Here is a 21,562-nt window from a genome sequence, read left to right on the forward strand (position 1 = left end):
GGTCATGGTGGTCTGATGTGTGTGGCCGCCATAGGTCTCAAATGTCAAGAAGGTAGGTCCTTCTGTGTCTGAAATGCCCCACTCAATACACTCCCTAAAACAAATACTTTAATAGCATGGACACAAAAAGAATACTGGGGCTCTTTACCTCGCTTTTGTTAACAAGCTTAGCAGCAAATCCATATTGCATTAACTTTTTTGACCAAAGAACCTGCACCATATTAATGAAGGTTAAAACTGTTTTTCATTTTAATGCTGACAATTCATTAAGTTTTGTGTATTTAAGAACTCACAAAAAGTACATATCTTTTGCATTTACAAATATTGAATACATTTTGCAGTTAGTATATAGTAAACCTTCTGTTAAAATCAAACTAGCAATGAAACATTCGAGTTTCCAAGGTGGCAATATTGGCCAGTAAAGCTTCTAGATAGTGCCTTATCTTCAGTCACAAAATGAGCACCTGTCTCCTACTCTCCATGCTGCCTTAAGGGACGCCATTTTGTATGATACCTTAACAGTTCACTTGGAATACAACCACCAAGACAATGATAAGAGTGAATTCATGTCACAAAGGCAATTTGTGGAACAGCTGTTTTTTGAACAGCATTAGAAGGGACCTCCTTGATCATAAATTGTTATGCCAGTCACATTTTCATTGGTATCCCACATATATGTGTTTAGAGAGCAGGTCTTCGTAGCTCCTCCCTTGAGGCTCATTCTATTGGGTTAGCAAATAGATGAGGAGAAGCAGCAATGGATGTGGATTCATGGCATTTGTGAGAACGTTGTTCATTGCTGCAGCTTTGACCAGGAGGTCAAAGCAATATGTAGGAAGCAGCAACACCAACATCACCCCAGCAGACAAAGGCTTTCTTTAAAAACATGTACACAAGAGCAAAAACAAGGGAAACACCAGCTGCCTGTCTCCAGACACAATGTGAGGAGCCACAGAGGAGCCATTGGGGTTTGGAAGAGACAGAGGAGCAGGAAATGGAAAAGAAAGAAAAAACTGTGAAGGATAAAGTGTGAGGTGCAAAGTAAGTGGGTCTATGCTAGGGTCACTGATACTGGCTCCGTTCCAGATGCGAATCGAGCTTCTGACAATATGTTACCTTCTGCATCTCATAGCTCACAGTAGGAGAGGCTTTATCCAACTCTGTGGTGCTACTGCTTCAGCTGCTCTATCTATATTAGTGTATAGTACACCTCTACCACAGCATGTACACAGAAGGAGGACTAGTACAACTTCACTCTACACTGCACTTCAAACATGATTGACATCACAGAATAATGTGAAACATCAGTTTGAAATAGCAACAGCCTTGTTGTTTCATGTAACCAACCTCCCTGTTCCAACTGACTTGAAGATACACCTCGCTGAACCTAGCTGCTAACTTCCCCAAGAAGTAGATCCAGGGAGTTCATACCATCCACAGTAGGTTACCTAAAAAGCACAGGACATCTGCAGAAAGGGCAGGTAGCTGAGGTTCAGTATGAGTGTGGTTCTCCCCAGACACACAGAGCAGTAAACACAAATTTCAATAGGTTTTTTAGAAGGAGGAGATCAGGGACGTTTCCTGGTCAGTATGTTTGAGGGGGTGTGAGCTTCAGATTTCCCGACAATCACGCTAGCATGCAATGTCAAAATACATTATATGTCAAGCAGGGCACACAAGAGGAGCATAAGAGGCAGTGGAAACAGAGATATGAAGATTGATAGGAGTACTAAATGAGGGAAACACAATATTTTGTAAAATAAGGAACATTTTTAGGGCTTCCAAAACAGAGAGTAGTGTGTGTATGTGTGTCAGTGTGTGTGTGTGTGTGTGTGTGTGTGCATAAATACTTTTTGAAATTTGACAGACACATCACCATACCCAATTGAAAGCCTCTGTGCTCAACTATTCATCAGAAAATACATTTATTAGTGGGGTGTAACACCTCATACACCCTTCCGAAGCTATGCCTTTGAAGGAGATGCAGCTCGATGAGTAGCCCCCAAAGTAGTATGTGCAGCAGTACCTCCATATCATATCCCTGGTCGTTCAGAAACAAATGGCACAGGCTGAGAGAGGTAGTACAGGCACTGCTTTTGAGCAGTGGTTTGAGGTGGGGGGGGCATGTGCTCAAGACACAGGACAAAGGGAGCATCATCCATCGTGGAAATTCATACAAATACTTATACCTATACTGCAGTAATTATAAATCAGTCAGTGTTCAGAAAAAGCCCATGTGCCTTAATTTACAATTTTATTAACAAATATCTTGACAAAATGCTAACTATACTGCTTAATATGTCACTAGCCAGCCAGAAAAATAACTTGTTTAATTAAGTACACTTATATTTTATCAAACAATATTTTTTAACAAACTTTTTGTCCTAGTACCACAGTACTGTCTGATCTTTTTCACAGCTTGCTGGGCATGAAAATTAACTTTATGACTATGAATAAATTTCATCATGTACTTCTTGAGAATTACTTCTAATGAGGAGGCTAAACGTTCAGGGTCTCCTCAACAGCGTGATAATTCTCCAGATGCCGACAAAACATAATTTTTATAGTCTCTCAAATTTCCCTACAATGACCAACATTATCTCTGTAATTATTAAAAAATGAGTGTAGCACGTCATTAAACATTGAAAACAATCTCTACCATAAGCATATTTAAATATTTTTTTATATTGGGTTGCATAGGCTTCATCCTGGTTTTCCCATAGCTCTCGGTGCGATATACTATAATACGTTCAACGCACTGTTTAAAGTCTGAATATGTTTGGAGTATAGTTTTTATTGCATTCATTTGCATGTCCACAATACAAATTTACTTGGTAAAATTAGGTTAAATAAAGAATAATGTTAGAATAAGGAGATTCTCAGTAAAAAGGTACTGTATTGGTGCCCATCAGGTATCGGCTTCTCATAAATCTGGTCTGATGAAAAGCAACTGATGAGGCGTGCTAACTCCAGAGTTTTAACAGGAGTTAGTTAAACTTCGACTTTTCTCGTTCCAATACACACATCCAGAAAGAGAACAGAGAAGGCCTTATAGCTATGGTCTAGACTTGGATCTAGAATACTACAGCTTTGCGTTTTTTAAGTCTTTGTTTTCGGTTTTAGATATGACTTGAATGACTCACAATCAAAGTCCATTAATCCCATAATGCATCAGGACACAACTCCACCTCAGATTATGAGCATTTCCCCCATCATGATGCATGCCAGGGACTCTCTGCTAAACATCATCCTCTTCTTTTAATAAAACTCTAAAAGGAGCTACAGTCACTTGTGAATCTGCCATAGCATAAGCAGCACATTGACAGTTACTGGTAATATTTTCCACTTGGATCACATATTTTTCAAGTTTCACTTGCTACATGTAGGCTGTAAAGCTGTCTCCTGAACTACCCCAGAGAAGTGGTTGATGTGAAGTGGGGAAGGAGGATGAAAATAGCATGTTCAGAACTGGCCAACTACAGTCTAACTGTAATAAGAAAGACTAGCCAATAAGATACGCTGACGCCCAACAGATATAGAATGTGTGTATAACAATACTATCAATAAGCTCTTGCAAATATGTTTTGCCTATTGCCAAAGCCTGTAATACACTAAATTGATGTAAAAAGTGATTGCTTCCACAGCATTTATGTTCCATGTAAGAGCAGAGATTTTCTACCTGAGAAGACCTTTTTCCATCCTTTCATGAAAAGTTTGAGCGTGAGCTTTCTAAGAATTCAGTCATGAGTTTGGTTTTGTCCAGAGGGTACAAATCAGGGATGTAATACAGGGCCAAACAGCTTCAGTGGGGTCTCAATGTAAAACGATGGGTAGTTTTTAGATGTGAACGGGTCAGCAGCCTTTCATCAACTGCTGGGGGTTATTATAATTTTACATTACCGTAAGTAAATATCAGTGGTGGCCGGCAGCTTTAGGAGGGTGGGCTGGAAGCAAACGCAACACTCACTCTTTCACACACACACACCCGCACATCCATCAACAACACTCATAACATTCAAACATGCACGCACTCACCAAACATTCATTTTAAAAGATAACACACACTCATTATTTCATACACGCACGCACATCCATTAACAACACTCATAACATTCAAACATGCACGCACGCACCAAACATTAATTTTAAAAGATCACACACACACAAGCACGCACGCACATCCATTAACATCACTTATAACATTCAAACATGCACGCACGCACCAAATATTCATTTTAAAAGATCACACACACACTCATTCTTTCACCAACACATGCACACAGGCACCCACATCCATTAACAACACTCATAGCATTCAAACATGCACGCACACACCAACATTCATTTTAAAAGATCACACACACACTTACCTTCAGCCTCAGCGGTCCCAGGAGGGTTGGCGGACCTTAGGTCAGCCAATGAGGGAAGGCAGCAGTCCCAGCCTCGTCACAGAGTGGGATGGGGTCAGAGGGACTGCTGACCCCACCCTACTTTGTGACGAACTGTCACTGATTGACACTCACCCTGGGTGCTTCAGGGGTTAAACCTGAAGCGCTGAGGTCGAAGTCAATGAGTGACGCTTTCCTCATCACCCAGGGGAGGGCCTCAAGGCACCTTTGATGAGCCAAAGCGGTCACGCCCATAGGAGCTGTGACCTCCTCAGCCCAGCAAAGTTCAGCTCAGGCAGCCAGGAGTCTATGCAAATCGCACATGTCTGCTCCTGGCTGCCTGACCTGAACATGAAGAGTGTCTGTCAGGCTGACCTTTGTTCAGCCTGACAGACAGTCTGCATGAGGGGCAAAAGGTGGGGAGGCATGGCCCCTCTGCCCTAAAGGACGGGCTGCGCCTGGTAGATACCGAATCATGTCCTTGACAGAAGCATGAAGAGGGTCAGTATCCTGTGTAATAAAGTGGTTTGCAAAGTGTTAGACCTAACATCTTTTGTTGGGTCTTTCCCCCAAAATGTTGGTGTTAACAGTGCTAAAGTGCTTGTGCTCACTTCCTTAAACATGGTAAAATTGGCCTACACCTGATTGGCAAGTTTAATTTACTTTTAAGTCCCTAATAAAGTGTTATTGCATGTACTCAGGGCTTGTACATTAAATGAGACTAGTGGGGCCTGCAGCACTCGTTGTGCCACAACACTAAAGTATCTTTCAGGACTGCCAATGTAGCCTGCAGTGCAATCATAGACTGCAATTTTGACCTGTCAAAATAAACCATCTGTCAGGCTTTAACCTTTCTTTTTAAAACATTTAGATCATCCCTAAAGTACGCCAGAAAGGCCCTTAAGGCAGGGTGCACCGTATTTAAAAAGCAGGCCATGTGGATTTAAGTTTTACATGCTCCAGTAGTGAAACACCCTGAAATTCGTTTTTCACTACTGTAAAGCATACCTCTCCCACTGGATAACACTGGGTTACCTTTTTACATGTAATAAGTGCTAACCTTTGATTGGAAGCAGGTAGAAATATTATGTTTGAACTCAAATTAATTTCAACTTAAAATCTTCTTAAAAGGTATAGTTGGATGTTAAGTCATAATTTTGAAAATGACACTTTTAGAAAGATGGCATTTTCCTTCCCTAACCATTTTTGTGCTTCTGGCAGTGTCATGGGCACACAACTGTGAATGGCTTTGCTGATAGGGGCCATGTGTTCCTGCCAGACAGTGAGACAAAGTGTATGGGTGTAGGGAGGATGGGTCATTCTGCTAGATGGCTAGGGCCAGAGCAATTCCCTGCCCCACTTACACTTCAAAGAGCTTGCCTCCACAACACACAAAGGAGCCCGACACCAATCTTTTGTTACCCCAGACTTACTGGAGCACTGGCAATGCAAGGGATGAACTTTCCAGAACCAGATATGGGGGTAGAATTGGGAACTTCCCCACCTTAAAGGTTGGAACTTGGTATAAATATTTGACCCTGAGAACACCTCTTTAGTGCACTCCTGGACATGTGGAAGAATTCGGGAGGACTGCCTGGACACCCAGAGCACTTCCCTGCACCTATCAGAGGTCTGCTCTGCTATTTGAAGGCCTGCTGTGCTGCTTTAAGGAGAACTGGACCATCTCACTGTACCTAGGGCCATCAGAAGTGATTCCAATGACTAGTTGGCTGACCCCTTGTGTGAGCTACAGGGACATAACAATATGTTTTGAATTTTCCCCAGTCTCACAAGTCCAGATACCAGGGGTTGACGCTTTGATGTTTTAGGTGCAATTTTTACTTAAAACATTGAAAATTCATAACTCTGCTTCTACTGATTGAATTTAATTTGTTCATTGTGTCATTTAATTCATTAAAATGTGTTCTATGTTTCTAAATTGAGTTGGCATTTTTTGAGTGTTTTGTTTTCACTTTAGTATTGTTTGAGTGCTGCACAAATACTGAACACATTGCCTTTAAGTTAAGTCTGACTGCTTAATGTGCCAAGATACTAGATGGCTGAGCGCAGGTTAATTTAGTGACTTTTGTGGTTCACCCTGATAGAGACTGTGATTGTTGCTTGAGTAGAGTTTTCACCCCTTGCAAACAATAACCCAATTTCTTACACAAAGCATTTATATTTGATGATTAGCAAAGGATTCCTTAATTATGTCCATATATTCAATTTATTTATGCAAATGCTGATTGCTGAATTCTGAGATTTTAGGTACTAAATTGCAAAATTAGGCAAACCTGGCTGGCAAGACTTTGACTACTTGTTCGCTTGATAAAATGTGATCATCTGGTAGCTAGAAAGCACAAATCTCAAATACTGTTGAAGGCGGGTTATATTGGATTGTGAAAATATACAGACTTTAAATCCGGGGTTATTAAAAAGCATTACCCTGTTGTAGCAATAATTTCTTATAGGGTTGCCCTTAAGAGGAGAGTGCGCACACAGTGATTCAGAGTTTCAATATCAAAGTATAACATAGTGCAGCCCTGGAGAAAAGGTGGCACAATGCTTTACAAGCACCCACAACCTGGGTGAAGTTTTTTACTTTTAGTAAGAAAACAACTTCAATCTCACACTACAAGTGTCATGGGATATGGAACCAAGGGACCAGAGTCATTGCACCCTGGAAGAGTATCCTCTGCTTTGAGGTCCATAAGTTCTAGATCTTGTGTTAATGGACCCAACACAGAGATAGAAAACCCTCAAAGTGAACACTTGTGTTGAAAAAAGACAGAAGTGCAGAGCAGAGCAAAACAATATGGCGCATCTCCACCATGCTTCTCAGACAACACTAAAACCTACAAAGGACCCTCTGGTGTTGCAATTCCATAGCAGGCTTAGATATCTCAGTGAGCTAACTCTGGAACTCTATGTAGGGCAGTCAGTCCACCACTGGTTAAGGATATAGCCTCCAATTACCTAACGGACAGAATGGACACATGTCAAGGGCTAAATAATATTGAGGGGGTCATTCCGACCCTGGCGGTAAAATCCGCCAGGGCCGTGAACGACGGAAAGCACTGCCAACAGGCTGGCGGTGCTTTCCTGACCATTCTGACCACGGCGGTAAAACCGCGGTCAGAAAAGGGGATCCGGCGGTTTCCCGCCGGATTTCCCCTGGCTGGGCTAGCCTCCATGGCGGCGCTGCGAGCAGCACCGCCATGGGGATTCCGACCCCCTTTCGCCAGCCTGTTTCTGGCGGTTTTTACCGCCAGGAACAGGATGGCGGGAACGGGTGTCCTGGGGCCCCTGGGGGCCCCTACACTGCCCATGCCACTGGCATGGGCAGTGCAGGGGCCCCCTAACAGGGCCCCAGCATGATTTTCACTGTCTGCATAGCAGACAGTGAAAATCGCGACGGGTGCAACTGCACCCGTCGCACCCCTCCAACACCGCCGGCTCCATTCGGAGCCGGCTTCTGTGTTGCAGGGCCTTTCCCGCTGGGCCGGCGGGTGCTCCCTTGACGGGCACCCGCCGGCCCAGCGGGAAAGTCTGAATGGCCCCACGGTCTTTTGACCATGGAGCGGGCAAGTGGCGGCGTAAGTTTGGCGGGCGGCAACCGCCGCCCGCCAAACTTGGAATGACCCCCTGAGTCTCTTGCAGCATCTGTGTTCACATAACTCCCCTTCCTAAGGTCTCTGCACATTTTTGAAGTGGACAACAGATGTACAGAACCTAATGGAGAAGAATGACTGCACAACAAATAGAAATAGATACCATTAAGCACACCAACTTACTTTCCATCCATTCAGTGTTGGCTGGATCAGCAACCCATTTGGCTAGTATATTTTCTTCTCCTTTGACTTGAATGTCTTCTCTTAAAAGTGACAAAAAAATAAGAAATCTTCAGCAGATCCAAATCATTCACTGTCCACAATTTAGGCATTGATTGATGGCATTTATTATAGCCTCATAGCCCACCACAGAGAGGTATATTGCTAATAAAGGCAGCTCTGGGCATTAAAAGTCCAAGCCGAAGCGAGTGGAACTTTAATGGCTGGTATAGCCCAGCTACAGAGGGCTATAAGGCTATTGGAACATTTTGCCCAAAGAGGGCAGAATGTTCTAATAAATAAAACAAATGCCTCACAGAGTCTGGGGGAATTGAATTCCCATTGGACACCGTGAGGACTTTCTGAAACAAACATTGGAATGTTGGAGCTCTGCCTTTTACCAGCCATTAGAGGCTCAGATCACTCTATTGTCTTCAATGGAGCTCCCAACATTACTATGGTCTAATTAATGATTAGATCATATCATGGGCTAATAATAATATTTCAAACTGTTCCTATATTTTGTGGCTTCATAATCCTTATGTATGTGAATACAGCTAATCAGTAGCTGCTACAAAAAAACTGTATAGTTTGCATATATTTTTTACACCTCTGAAGTACTATTTTAAAGTCATACATAATCGCTTAATTCTTGTGCTTACATACATATACACTCAAACTATTTCTATACAGTATATTTAACACTTAAATTAATTGAAAAGATTAGTAAGGATACATTTCTCTGGACACAGACCTACTAGGTGGATCGTCCAAACCTTCGAAGTTAAAGTGGCTGTCTGCAGCTAATTCTTGCGTACCTTAGAAAAACAAAAGTGTCACATATAATGAACTGATACTTTTCAATCTCTCTCATAAATAAAAGTGTGTTATATGCTTTCCACATAGTAACAGTAACTATTTGATTGTGTTAAATTATTTCAGGTGTCATAATTTACTTTTCTATTCAATGTTCCATTGAACACATCAACTGGGGCATCATTTTCCTAAACCTTCTTAGGACAGTCAATGTAAACCCATAACTTCTCTGAAGATTGATATACATGGGGCATGTGGAAGAAAATAGAGTGAGATATTTAAGGGTCAATAGGTGGTTAATAAGTGGAAATGAAATAAACATTGGAATAAAAGATGGGCTAGGTAAGAACATTATTGGGTAACATGATATGTTTATGAAGCAGAAGGATGCTTAAGTCAAATTACCTCCTAAAGAACTAATTGCTAACTGAAAGTAAGTAAGAGACCTCACTGCACTGGAAACCACTGGATGAATTCAAACAGTACTAAGGATTTCTATTCTGTATGTCCAAATAGAGGGTGTATTTCAATCTCTAGGAGCGAAGTCGGGGAAGTGTTATCTAAACATTTACCTCTTAGTGCCAGTGGACTAAATACTTACCTCTCAGGGTCAGTGGAGAAATGTATGCCACAAGAGTGTAATGTAGTAAACCATATCAGCAGACAAATTAACATAATTTGTTGCTTGAAGTAACAGCATGGTACCACCACCTGTTAACACCCATGGACAGCTAACATTGCGTAGCCATAAAACCAGCCCTAGTTTCTAGTGTTCCGTAACAATTTAAAAAATGCAAAATAAGTTGTGGGTATGAAGACAAGATATTATTTGATGATGGTGAATCAAGCACCCTCTTTGAATCCACTTCAGCCTCAGATTAAATTGTCAAGTTCCCATATGTACAATATTTACTCCTGGTTTACTAGGTGGACCTTTGCTGGTACACAAAAATGAGTAACAGATGCAAACCTTTGAAATAATTGTTACAGAAAGGTACAGTGCTACTTTGAAGAATTCAAGTGTCACACTGAATATATGAAATGGAGAGAAGGGTGTCTATCTCAATATATAAGAAAGGAAAATGGAAACATCTAGTTTCCTCAAAACACAGAAGTATTCTTGACATTTTTCTGGATTTAGGTAAAAACTGAAGTGGAAAGGACCTCATCAGCAACAGAAAATACACATTGAAGAGTATAAGATAGGGATGGAGGTGCCTCAAACCCAGATAAAGCATAGAAGAGGACAAAAAAATTGAGAAAGGTCCATCTTGCAATTCCTCAAAGAAACAAATAATTCCTAATTGGTTATCTGTTGGAAATATTATTTTATAAGTTGTTTTTCAAAAGGACACATATCTGTTTTCAGACTTCTGTGAGATCTGGAAGTGCTTTTAGTTATTGAAACTTACTTGTGAGAACGGTTTTATTCTGTATTATAGAGGGGTGCATCTTCAAATTTTAAACGGCCTGAAAGGTAAGTCAAAATGAACATCTGATAGCGATTAAGGAATCCAAGAGAGTGATAGTAGCTTTGAGCATGCACTATAACTATGACATAATGGACAGAAAGGCCAGTGCAAAGAGTTTTAAAAGGAGGGTGGGTAACAGCATGCAAAGGAGGAACCTGGAAACAAGACACCTGTGGTCAATGAGCATCATTGTGTGTTGAATCCCTCCTCCCCTACCCAGCCAAGGTCATCGAAAAAATCGTGAATAATCAACTATTCCGGTTCCTGGAAGACAACAAGGCACTTGACGCCTCCCAATCCGGATTCCGCAAAACCACAGCACCGAGCCCGCACTCATTACTGCAACAGACAACATCAGGACCATGCTAGACAAAGGAGAAACAGCAGCACTCATTCTCCTGGACCTCTCCGCAGCCTTCGACACAGTAAGCCATCACACTCTCCACACACGGCTCCATAACGCTGGAATCCGCGACAAAGCCCTGGACTGGATCTCGTCATTTCTCATGGACAGGACCCAAAGAGTTCGCCTCCCGACGCTCCTATCAAAAGCCTCCAATATCACATGTGGCGTCCCTCAAGGATCTTCACTCAGCCCCACACTTTTCAACGTTTACATGGACCCCCTCGGCGACATCGCACAAACACACCACATCAACATAGTCTCCTACGCCGATGACACTCAGCTCATCATCTCCCTCACAAATGATCCCACCACTGCAAAGGACAACCTCCACAACGGACTCCACGCCATAGCCAGCTGGATGGAAGGTAGCCACCTAAGGCTAAACACAGACAAAACAGAATTACTCATCTTCAGCACCAACCCCTCAGCCTGGAACGGCTCCTGGTTGCCCACCTCCCTAGGATCCGCACCCTCACCCACCACCCATGCATGCAACCTGTGCGTCATCTTGGATTCCACATTCAGCATGACTCAGCAGATCAATGCCATCTCCCCTTCCTGCTACTACACCCTCCGCCTGCTCCGCAGAATCTTCAAGTGGATTCCCATCGAAACCAGGAAGACTGTCACCCACGCCTTGGTCAGTAGCCGACTGGATTACGGAAACACCCTATATGCAGGAATAACAAACAAACTCCAGACAAAACTGCAAAGAATCCAGAACGCATCCGCACGCCTCATTCTGGACATTCCACGCTGTGAAAACATCTCCCCCCATCTCAGAGACCTACATTGGCTACCAGTATCGAAGAGGATCACTTTCAAAATCCTCATCCACGCACACAAGGCCCTCCATAACACAGGTCCGACCTACCTCCACAACAGACTCACCTTTCTCACCCCGACCCGCCAACCACGCCCTCGCCTCCGTTCCTCGCATCCGCCGCATGACCACCGGAGGAAGATCATTCTCTTACCTCACTGCAAAGACCTGGAACTCCCTACCACTCTACCTCCGCCTGACCGATGACCTTTTATCTTTCAGGAAACACCTTAAGACCTGGCTTTTTGACCAGTAGCCCCTCCCCCACCAGAGCCTTGAGACCTTACGGGTGAGTAGTGCGCTTTACAAATCCCTGATTGATTGATTGGTGGACAGCATTGTGGTAGCAAGATATACCATCCATGGGCAACCGATGGACCCAGAGGCAGAGGGGATTCAGTCCTTTTGACAAGCATATTTCTCTCTCACCCTATTCACTAATATAATAAATCAAGTAAGCTTTATCATGTGCACACACATCAGAGAAGTAAAGAGAGGTCTCAAAAATAAGCAAAGTATCAGGGCAGAGGATGGGATACCTGATGTCTTGGCAGCCAAGTGTTGAAGATCTATTAGGAAGCAGGTAGAAGCTGGGACTTTCAACAGGAAGAAGATAAGCAGACACCGGTGATAGAGGGGCACAAATGTTTTCTAGTTGGCATGGGAAGCAGCAAGAAGTTGGAAACCTGTGGATTAGGAGTAAACTAGTTGAAAGAATAGTGGTGTTGAGTGGCCATCTGAGAAAAATCTCAGAGGGCATATCATCACTCAAGTCAGATTTTTAAAATTTGTGAATACACTTGTCTTTGTTGAATGCAGCTGAAGTGGGGAGAAAGAGATAAAACAGCAGGCACAGATTAGAAATTCACCCCTAAATTCTTGTAAATTAAGGACATGCCCAATCTTGCAACAATGTATGAAAAGGCGTGGCTTTGGCTTGAAATCTTAGATGTAGACTTCCTTAAGTTGATCACAGGCATGAAGGTGTCATTTGAAGTAGCCTTAAAATCAGTGGGGATGGAAACTAATCCACCAAGACTTACAGAAAACTAGAAGAAAAAACTCAAGATGATCAAGGAGACGAAATGATGCACATATATGAGGACTCAATTGTCATGTTGGAATTACACATTGCAATTTAGTGAAAGGACACCTGAAAATTAGGGTGAGGGATGCTTATGGCACATTTGCAGCAAAAATCTCACAGGGGTAGTAATACAGGAGACAGAAAAGGAAATCAACAAAGGACAAGAAAGATCACTGTAAAGCAAATAAAGGTAACAGTTGGGTCACACTAACATTTTATTATTAAGAGAAGAGGAAATTCAAAGAAAAGTCAAAAGTATAATGTATTCAATACATATGTGAACAGGGCAATGGTCTATGTTTTAAATAAACTACAGATGCTTCACAGCTACAGATCAGGGGATTATTTGGAGGAGGGCATGGTTGTTTGTTGTGGTGTGTGTCTGTCAGACATAAAGTTAGTACACACACAGAAGACAGAGGACCGCGTGTAGTTGCAGGAAACTAATCTGGGATGGGGTCAGAGACCATGAGGGCATGTGGAGAATGTTTATGCCTGGAATGTTAATGGGTAGTACAGCAAGATTAAAGGGGGGGGAGATGAAGAGCCAAATTAGATGACTTAAGACAGAATTTCTGCTATTACAAATTACATACATATAGAGCAATAAATGTAAATTTCTGGATGCAGCACGTTACACCTTTCCTGTACAAATGGGCGTAATGGCCAGATCCATCATTGTTGCTATTCTGTACCTGTCCATTTCAGATAAATAAGACATGGGTAGAACTAAAAGGCATTATGCTGCTGCAGGAATCTTACTGATGAAGAGATTAACAAAATGCCTGGATTTACTGACAGTAATGAGGAATCAGTACACTCTAGAATAACAGTCCAGAAACCCTTGTTTGAACAGTAGTATGGCTCAAGTTAGTATTTGTTGAGTACAACATACATCTGAAGACATCCTGGCATCATAGAGTATAACACAATATAAAAGTATCAAAACCGTATGTGGATATATACTTTTTTTTAAGGACTTCCTTAATTTAAGACAATCTTTATAGCTGCCTCATCTTTGAAAAATAAGGAACTGGCAACATGAACTACTCCCCCAAATATTTAACTGTTATGTATATCCTCGTATTGATTGTAAAGCCCTACAATGGCCACCAGTAGGTGAATAGAAGAATAACAAATTTAAATAAAGATGTGAAACAACAAGCTATGAGACCATGCACATACCCGCCATGTTCTTGTTCAAGTCCATTACCAACAGCAGCACTTCCCAAATCACCTGAGTACACTCATTGTTAAGTAATATATACAATTTCTACTGTGAGAGGAGATTTTACAGTTTTTCTAATTGGTCCCTGCACATGTTACATTTGCAATTTTTCTGTACAATCTGGCATTCTCAGAAGTGACTCAGTCAGCAAGGTAGCCATAAAACTCTCTCGGCTGTTCTGAGTCTATGTGAATCAGCATTGCTGGATCACCACTGCCTACACAATCTACTGCCTTGCTAGATCACCACTGCCTACACAATCTACTGCCTTGCTATGAGGCATATATTAGTTGAAGCTTGCCCTCCTCTGAATCAGAGTCACAATTCGTATCCTTCCCATTTTTATCAGGCAAGAGGGCTACCAGTACAAACAGTGGCAGGATTCTGACAGATCAATGTTGCACAAAACAACTAAAATAATACAAACTAAATTAATAAAATTATTTTGGAAAATAAGTAAAATGGATGTAAATGCATGTGAAGATGACATCATACCTTCTTCATCAACAGAAACATTCCTTATTATTACTGGAGTAGAGTACGTTGGAAGTATTAAAGGCAGGTTTGATGGTACAGCGTAACCACATGGCACAGGCACTGAATATCCACTAGGTACTCTTGGACAAGTGCTTTCATCTTGGCAATTTAGTTCCTGAGGTGAGTTTTCATCAGTCTCTTGCAGAGGTGAGATATCAATAACCGAATATGGGTTTACTTTGTTGCGTGTACCTTCAGTCTTGACTGCAGCTATTAAAACGAGTTAAATGGTGTAAATATGCAACATATTTGTAATATTTAGTAGAAAAATGCATGGTTTTATGGGCATGCACCATCTACGTTGTATCAAATAAATTGCTCACAGCATTATTCAGATCATCTAACTTCAGAAAATCTTTACCCCCGGTTTGGGTCTTTTCTCCCCGTCAACAAGAGGATCACCTTCAAGCTCCTCATCCACGCACACAAGGTACTCCACAACACCGGACCATCATACCTGAACAACAGACTCAGCTTCTACACCCCCACCCGGCATCTCCGCTCCGCTAACCTCGCCCTCGCCTCCATCCCCCGCATCCGACGCAAATCTTCCGGCGGCAGATCATTCTCGTACCTCGCCGCCAAGACCTGGAACACCCTCCCACCAGATCTACGACAGACCCAGGACCTTCTTTCCTTCAGAAAACTCCTCAAGACTTGGCTCTTCGAGCAGTAGCAGCACCCTCCCACCAGCCACCCCCCCCAGCGCCTTGAAACCCTCACGGGTATGTGGCGCTTTTACAAATTGATTGATTGATTGATCTACGCTGTTAAATGTTTTTGGGTACTAGGCTATTTCAGCATTCAAGTTTTGAACTGACACTTGTCTAGGTCTAGTTTTTCAGTTAAGTAGGAACTCGAATCACTTCATCAAGTCAGCTATTTTTTTGGATTCTATTTGCAGTTTAAAAAGCGAGTCTAAGAGCTAATTCATAAAGCAAGATATACTAACATATATTATATAAATACAAATATATCTGTGGCATTTGTATATCACACACAAAAATATATTTTTCAATGCCTATAGATATCAATATGGATATATTGATTAATATAGCTCTATAAATACGTTTATTGTATTTATATATCACAAACCTAACAATACAGAGTCAAAGAGCAAAGACAATCGATGATATAATCACAGATTATTTTAGTTGACATTGACTGATGATACATTTGGAATTTATTGTTTATTACAGCCATTTTTCTCACACTTTTTAAATATTTAAGTATCAAACCGTCAATATTAGTCATGAAAAAGATTGTTTTTATGATAAGAAAAGACAGCTTTTAACTTAGCTGTCATAAATACCATCATTGCATCCTGTTTGCTTAACAAATAGTGTGGTTTAAAAGTCACACTAAACATCCAAGTTAAGGAAGAAATGCTCACATTAATTCCAGTGGCTGGCCATGACTCAGGGCATACTCCAGTCTTTTGTTTTTCACCTATCGTGTTACTTTAGATTGAGACCAACCAAAAGCATACAGATCCTATTCCTGCTTCTAGATGCATAGTTCAGCCTCAATCCCAGCTCATGCCGCCTCCAGACAGAAACACTTGCACACCCAGTCAGGATCAGGTTAACTTTGCCATTATCAGTGAGTTGCAGCTATAGTCGTATGGCACAGTGAGTACAGGCCCCGAATATGTGCATGCTAATTGCCTTTATAGTATCTTCCAAAACACACAGGGTGACACATGGAATGCATGAAATTATCTAAACTATTGATGATCTGGACTAATTGATTGCCCACTCTAGATAGAGAAAACCAGTTGCCACTGAGTGAGACAAATTCAATTAGTCCCTCCATTGCTTTGTTGTTTCATAGGTAGACTCAGCAATCCAAAACATCATTGCACCATTTCCAAAAAAGACATGTCTCATTCTTCCATTCTCTAGATGGCATACATTGCTGGGCCTAGTTATCCTCCCCATGTTCCCTTGATATTCCCAAAGTCCAGTTTGCTCCAAACTTGAGCTTACAAATCCATTTCTCAAACTGCAGTCACAGGCTGTCTTTATGGCGTGATTGAAGGGCATGCATAAAGTGTAACCTAATCATTCCTTCCTGCACTGTTACAGTAAATCTACAGATCTCCTTGAGGGTCTAAAGATGGAACTATGAGGTTTTCACCATTTCTTCCACCACCCTGACCTAGAGCTAGCAATACCAAGGGATAAATGAACTCTGAGGGGGTAACATTAACATGGATTAACTCCACTTCACTCAGCTACTAAACACTGAATTTATTAGACCTGTCTACCAACTTGATAAACCATAGTCATTTCTAAAGTACCCAGTGACCTCACTGGGACAATGATTAACAGATAATATTATAAGAGCAGACCCTATCTCATGCAACCACTACATAAGTGAAGCCCAATCTCTGAACAAATTACTTCACTACGGTTTGTATTTATCAGTCCCATACTGGTTCTAAATATCTGTGCCTCTAACCTATCTTGTTTTGAATTCCCAATTGAAAACCAGTTTGGAAATCCATCGGCACAGGAAGTAATTATCTTAACCTCATAAGCCTATCTGGTTAGGAATCTTCATTTTACTTTCTCTACATTTTCCAGAGTCACAGGGTTTGATTTTCTAGACCCCCTGGCTCTAAGTACCCAGTAAATGTGGCAACTTGAATCAGAAAGCTAGATGGACTGCAACCCATGCACAGCCTACTGAGAAATGTTATGTTTCAGGTAACAATCTGTTCCATGAAGCATGACAGGGACAATTAGTGGAACACCAGAACCTCTTTCGTACATACATACCATACCCAAGGATCACTGAAAATGGAATGGAATATATATTTTAAAATATATATTTGAAAGCTAAAACCCTAAACTAGTGCAAACAATATGATTTTCAACCACAACAAAGATAAACATTAAGGCTGTGAGGATATTTATAAATAGTGTAAACAGTTTAGCACTAACACATTCATTTATTAATACTCAACACTGTACTAGTTCTAGCACATTAGTAAATAAAAAGGCTATTCTGAGTTTAAAAGATGGTTCACATCAGCATACCTATTTTTCAAACAATAAGGTCTATTTTTGGCCCACAAAGGCAGCTGTGTGTGTGTGATAAGCAGAGCCAGCAACGCACACAGCCAGACAGCCAGTGAAGGCTGATTGCCTCCCAGCAGTCTTCAGTAAAGAAGAGTGGGTGACTTTGTCTGTCCCTTTTGCCAATTAACGTGAAGATCCTCCCTGATTCTTAACTCCCTAAGCATAATTTTTATATGATTAGTCAGGAGCTTGTTGAAGGCTTTCAGAATAAGCATTCAACAATGAGTGGTATAATGCCCTTTTATCTATTTTCAGTCTAAACATGAATGGACAGCTTCAATGATTAAATACCGTGAATATATTTATGTAACCTTGATTATTACACTTGTAAGAACAGAATAACGAAAAGAATGTGTACTTGATTTAATCAGATGTATTCACATTTGAGTTATTATTGTGCACAGTAGGGGATTCAGGACATAAAAGGGAATACAGCATAGCATTAACAATAGTCATTCAATCGTCAAATTCCGTATGGGACTCCCACAGGCGGTTCAGTGGGACTATTGCTGTCTTGCCTAAAACATGAGGGGCTCAAAGGAACATGTCATCTACAGAACTTCTACAGCAATTTTACAATGATCTGCTATGTCTAGCTAATTTTCACAAATCAACCCTTGTATATGATGTTTTCCCACTTCAAAGGTTAATGCCTTTGACTGTGAACAATTAATTTCAAGTACAGTCTCAATAAAATATTTAGGTAATGAATCAAGGCCTCATTGCAATTTAAATTTTGCATTATCACTAATCACTGAACCACTTGTATAGAAGAGAGCAGAGATGTGCACTCTAAACTCCTTAGGTGGAATCAAATTTGCAATAACAGCAAAAGTAAATCATACTTATCCAAATTAAATAACAAAAACAAATCTTCGCTAACGTACATTTACAAATGTACAGCTCTGTTTTAACCACACTGCAATCACTACATATTTTGAAGTATAGCAGTTGCCCTAACATCATTTATTTTTGCAATTTTAGAAGTACCAAAGTGCCAAACAAATTTAAAATATAAACAAACTGTGTGACATTCAGCAAAGGGGACACCAACATTTTCACCTACCTTAGTTTGCCCAGATAAAATTAAATATTGATGGGGCAAAATATATCCCTGCTTTGCTCCACAATTGGAGGATTATTTTTTAAACTGTGGTTCTCAGTGGTCACAATTGGCTTTGGTCCAGGCATCGCAATACAGCAACTGCACTCAACCTAACAAAAACACTGTAAAACCTTAATTCCTGCAGCAATGGGTCAAATTATTTCTGCTTAATGATGTGTCTAAGTTGTTTCAGATACAGTATTATGAAGGGTCTCTCCTTTATCCTTCTTGCCTCTCCAGGACTAACACAACAGAAGCACCCCGTCCTGGAGAGAAGACAAGCTTGGCTTAGAAAATATCTTCCACATGGTATTAACCATGCCTAAGGTGTATGTAAGTGCCATGGAGAAGCTCCAGTCCTATACAATAATGTGCTATGGAGCTTTTTCCTTTTTTTCATATAGGGCCACAATGCTCCTTGCCCCCAACCCCTCCAAAAGACATAGGGAGGATTTTGTTTACATGAGTTAACTTAAAAAAAAATGTGGAGGGATAAGGTATCGCCTTTGGGTCTGATTTTCTGAAAGATTTTGAACATTGAATATTATAAACAGGTCTACTACCCCCCACAACTTTCAGATTATTAAAATTTCCTGTTTAAAATTACATTGGGGGGATTTTGTCAGACAGACTAGCAGCTTGGTAAGATTTAATTGACTTGTTTGCCAAATTTTAATGTTGCTATGTAATTGTTTTATAATCTGTGTAGTAATTCTTGTGCATATCATTAAGACTGTCAGTCCTGATATTAATGAGGCACACCCACAAAGGAAAGTTTGGCCCTAAAATAAATTTATGCTCAAATTTACCTTCTTATGCCTGACAGAAATTCACAACGAGATTCCTGGGAGGTGTGACTGGTTTCAAGAGAACCCATTTCTCTGCCACAAGAACAACTCAGGGGTGGAAAGAGGCCATTCCAAAGAGTGGTTTGCACAGGAAGTTATAGAATGTCAATTAAAATTTCCCCATGGGGAATAATGTTTAGCGCTCCATTATAATTGTGGTGTACTGCGCACACGGGCAATCGACCTTTCAACATGGCATTCCCAAAAGTAATCCTGTAAATTTTGCTTGACCCAGCATACTCAGAACTTTCAGTGGGACGGTTCCCTCCTGGTCTCAGACCCAGCAGCAATTAAAAACAGACAGGGTCTTGAAGTTCGGCCCTAACTGTATAGGTAAAATACTGAATGATTTGTGAACAACGACTGCATAAACCATCAGCGATGCAGTCCTTGTTCACATTTCACTTATTTTACTCAGTCTTGCATTCTGTTTGTTTTTCCATGATACTGGGTTTCTGTAGTTTTTTTTTTATGCCACACACTACTCTTGTATAGTGTGAGTTGTGAACTCTGTCATGGTATTTGTCTGTGTGAGTTCAGGTTGTGGGCGAGTGTTTATGAAAGGCATGTTTTTGAGAGCTCTGGAGATGAGGCCGAAGGCAGTGTGAGTTTCTCATGGTGACTGTCAGTGGTCAAAGAAAGTATTCAAAATATATGTGCATCCAATCCTTGGCCTCTCTGCAGAGCATACAAAGCAATAGTCACACATGCTTAAAGTAATTGTGATTATAAGTAAAAGTGTACAAAGGACGTATGCAGCTGTCGAAATAATGACAAAACAAAAAGAAAATGCAGTGCTTACAGATGCATTGTGTGTGTAAGGGTGGTTTTTAAATGAAGGTGATGCAAGGAAGTACATGCAGAAGGAGAGAGTGCTGAAGAGGAAAGAGATGAGGTGCGAGATATGAAGATGGAGGATTTCAGAAAGATTTGGGGAGAGAAAGGGCATAAGTGTTTAACATGAAGAGAAAGATAAAGAGACTGCAGAGAAAAGTAATGTGAATGGAAGAACAAGAGTGATTTGAGACTCCAAAGACCATTACCCCTACCACAGATGTTAGTAATGATAAATTTACAGTCTCATATTTCCAGAATTGAAACATTTTCAATCCCAGCTATTCACAACAAAATCATTTAATCTCATGGTTCTTATATTGCTAAGAAGTACTGGCAATGGCAAAGTCAACAGTTCTGGATTGCATAAGGTAGATGTCCATTGTTGTGTTATTTTCTACAAAGCAAAAGCAGAAAGCTTAAAGAGAAGTACCACCATACTGGTTTGGTGGCATGCTATGGAAAGAACAGGATTTCAGTTTACAGATTTTAAGCCACACATCTAATTACATAGGCCAAGCCTCTTGGCACAGATTCCTGGATGCACTTCATAGGCCACGCCCCCCTGTAGAGACATTCGACTTTTATTATCCTGCTTAGCGTTCTGGGTCTTCTTCTGGAAATGTGTAGAATTGCACAAAATGGAAAGGTACGCTAATGAGGAAGTGTAAATCTCTTCCATTAGGAGGAGTTTGTCTTTCGGGTGCAGTGTGTAAAGCAAATTAGCAACAATTCAGTTCTTCATGTCAAATAAACTGTCATGAGCTTACCATAATATATAATAATGACTGAAGAAATTACAAAAAAGTAATTCAAGAACATCAGTTTAGCCAACAGAGCATTTTAGTGCTTGGACTGTCCGAGTGGTGTTCTGTGGACATCCATTTATGCCCTACCTTGATATGGAGAGGTAACACAGCCTGTTAAAATCTAATTTAATGAAAAGTGAAATCCCCCGACTAATTCCAACATTCCACTCATCAGGGTGAATTATTTTTTCTTTAGGACAAAAAACAATGAAGCACCTATAGGAGCGCTCAAAGATACTAAATTACTGATTTAAAGGTATGTCTCTTTTTCTTGGTTAACAAGGAGGTTCGAA

General features: G+C 40.9%; 1 protein-coding gene across 3 annotated transcripts in view; it reads right to left on the bottom strand.

Moving 5' to 3' along the window:
- The window catches only part of ARHGEF10 (Rho guanine nucleotide exchange factor 10), a 949,815-nt gene that overhangs the window by 745,759 nt on the left and 182,494 nt on the right, over window positions 1-21,562 (bottom strand). For 2 of the 3 annotated variants that reach the window (XM_069235817.1, XM_069235818.1), the window contains exons 4-6: window positions 14,546-14,797; window positions 8,973-9,036; window positions 8,183-8,262 (exon numbers count right to left, since the gene is read on the bottom strand). In XM_069235817.1, coding sequence (XP_069091918.1) covers window positions 8,183-8,262; window positions 8,973-9,036; window positions 14,546-14,797 — 396 coding nt within the window. The remainder of the gene's footprint in view (window positions 1-8,182; window positions 8,263-8,972; window positions 9,037-14,545; window positions 14,798-21,562) is intronic. The other variant, XM_069235819.1, reaches the window with a different exon arrangement.

Source organism: Pleurodeles waltl, chromosome 5 (assembly GCF_031143425.1).
Source record: "Pleurodeles waltl isolate 20211129_DDA chromosome 5, aPleWal1.hap1.20221129, whole genome shotgun sequence".
NCBI classification, from domain to species: domain Eukaryota; kingdom Metazoa; phylum Chordata; class Amphibia; order Caudata; family Salamandridae; genus Pleurodeles; species Pleurodeles waltl.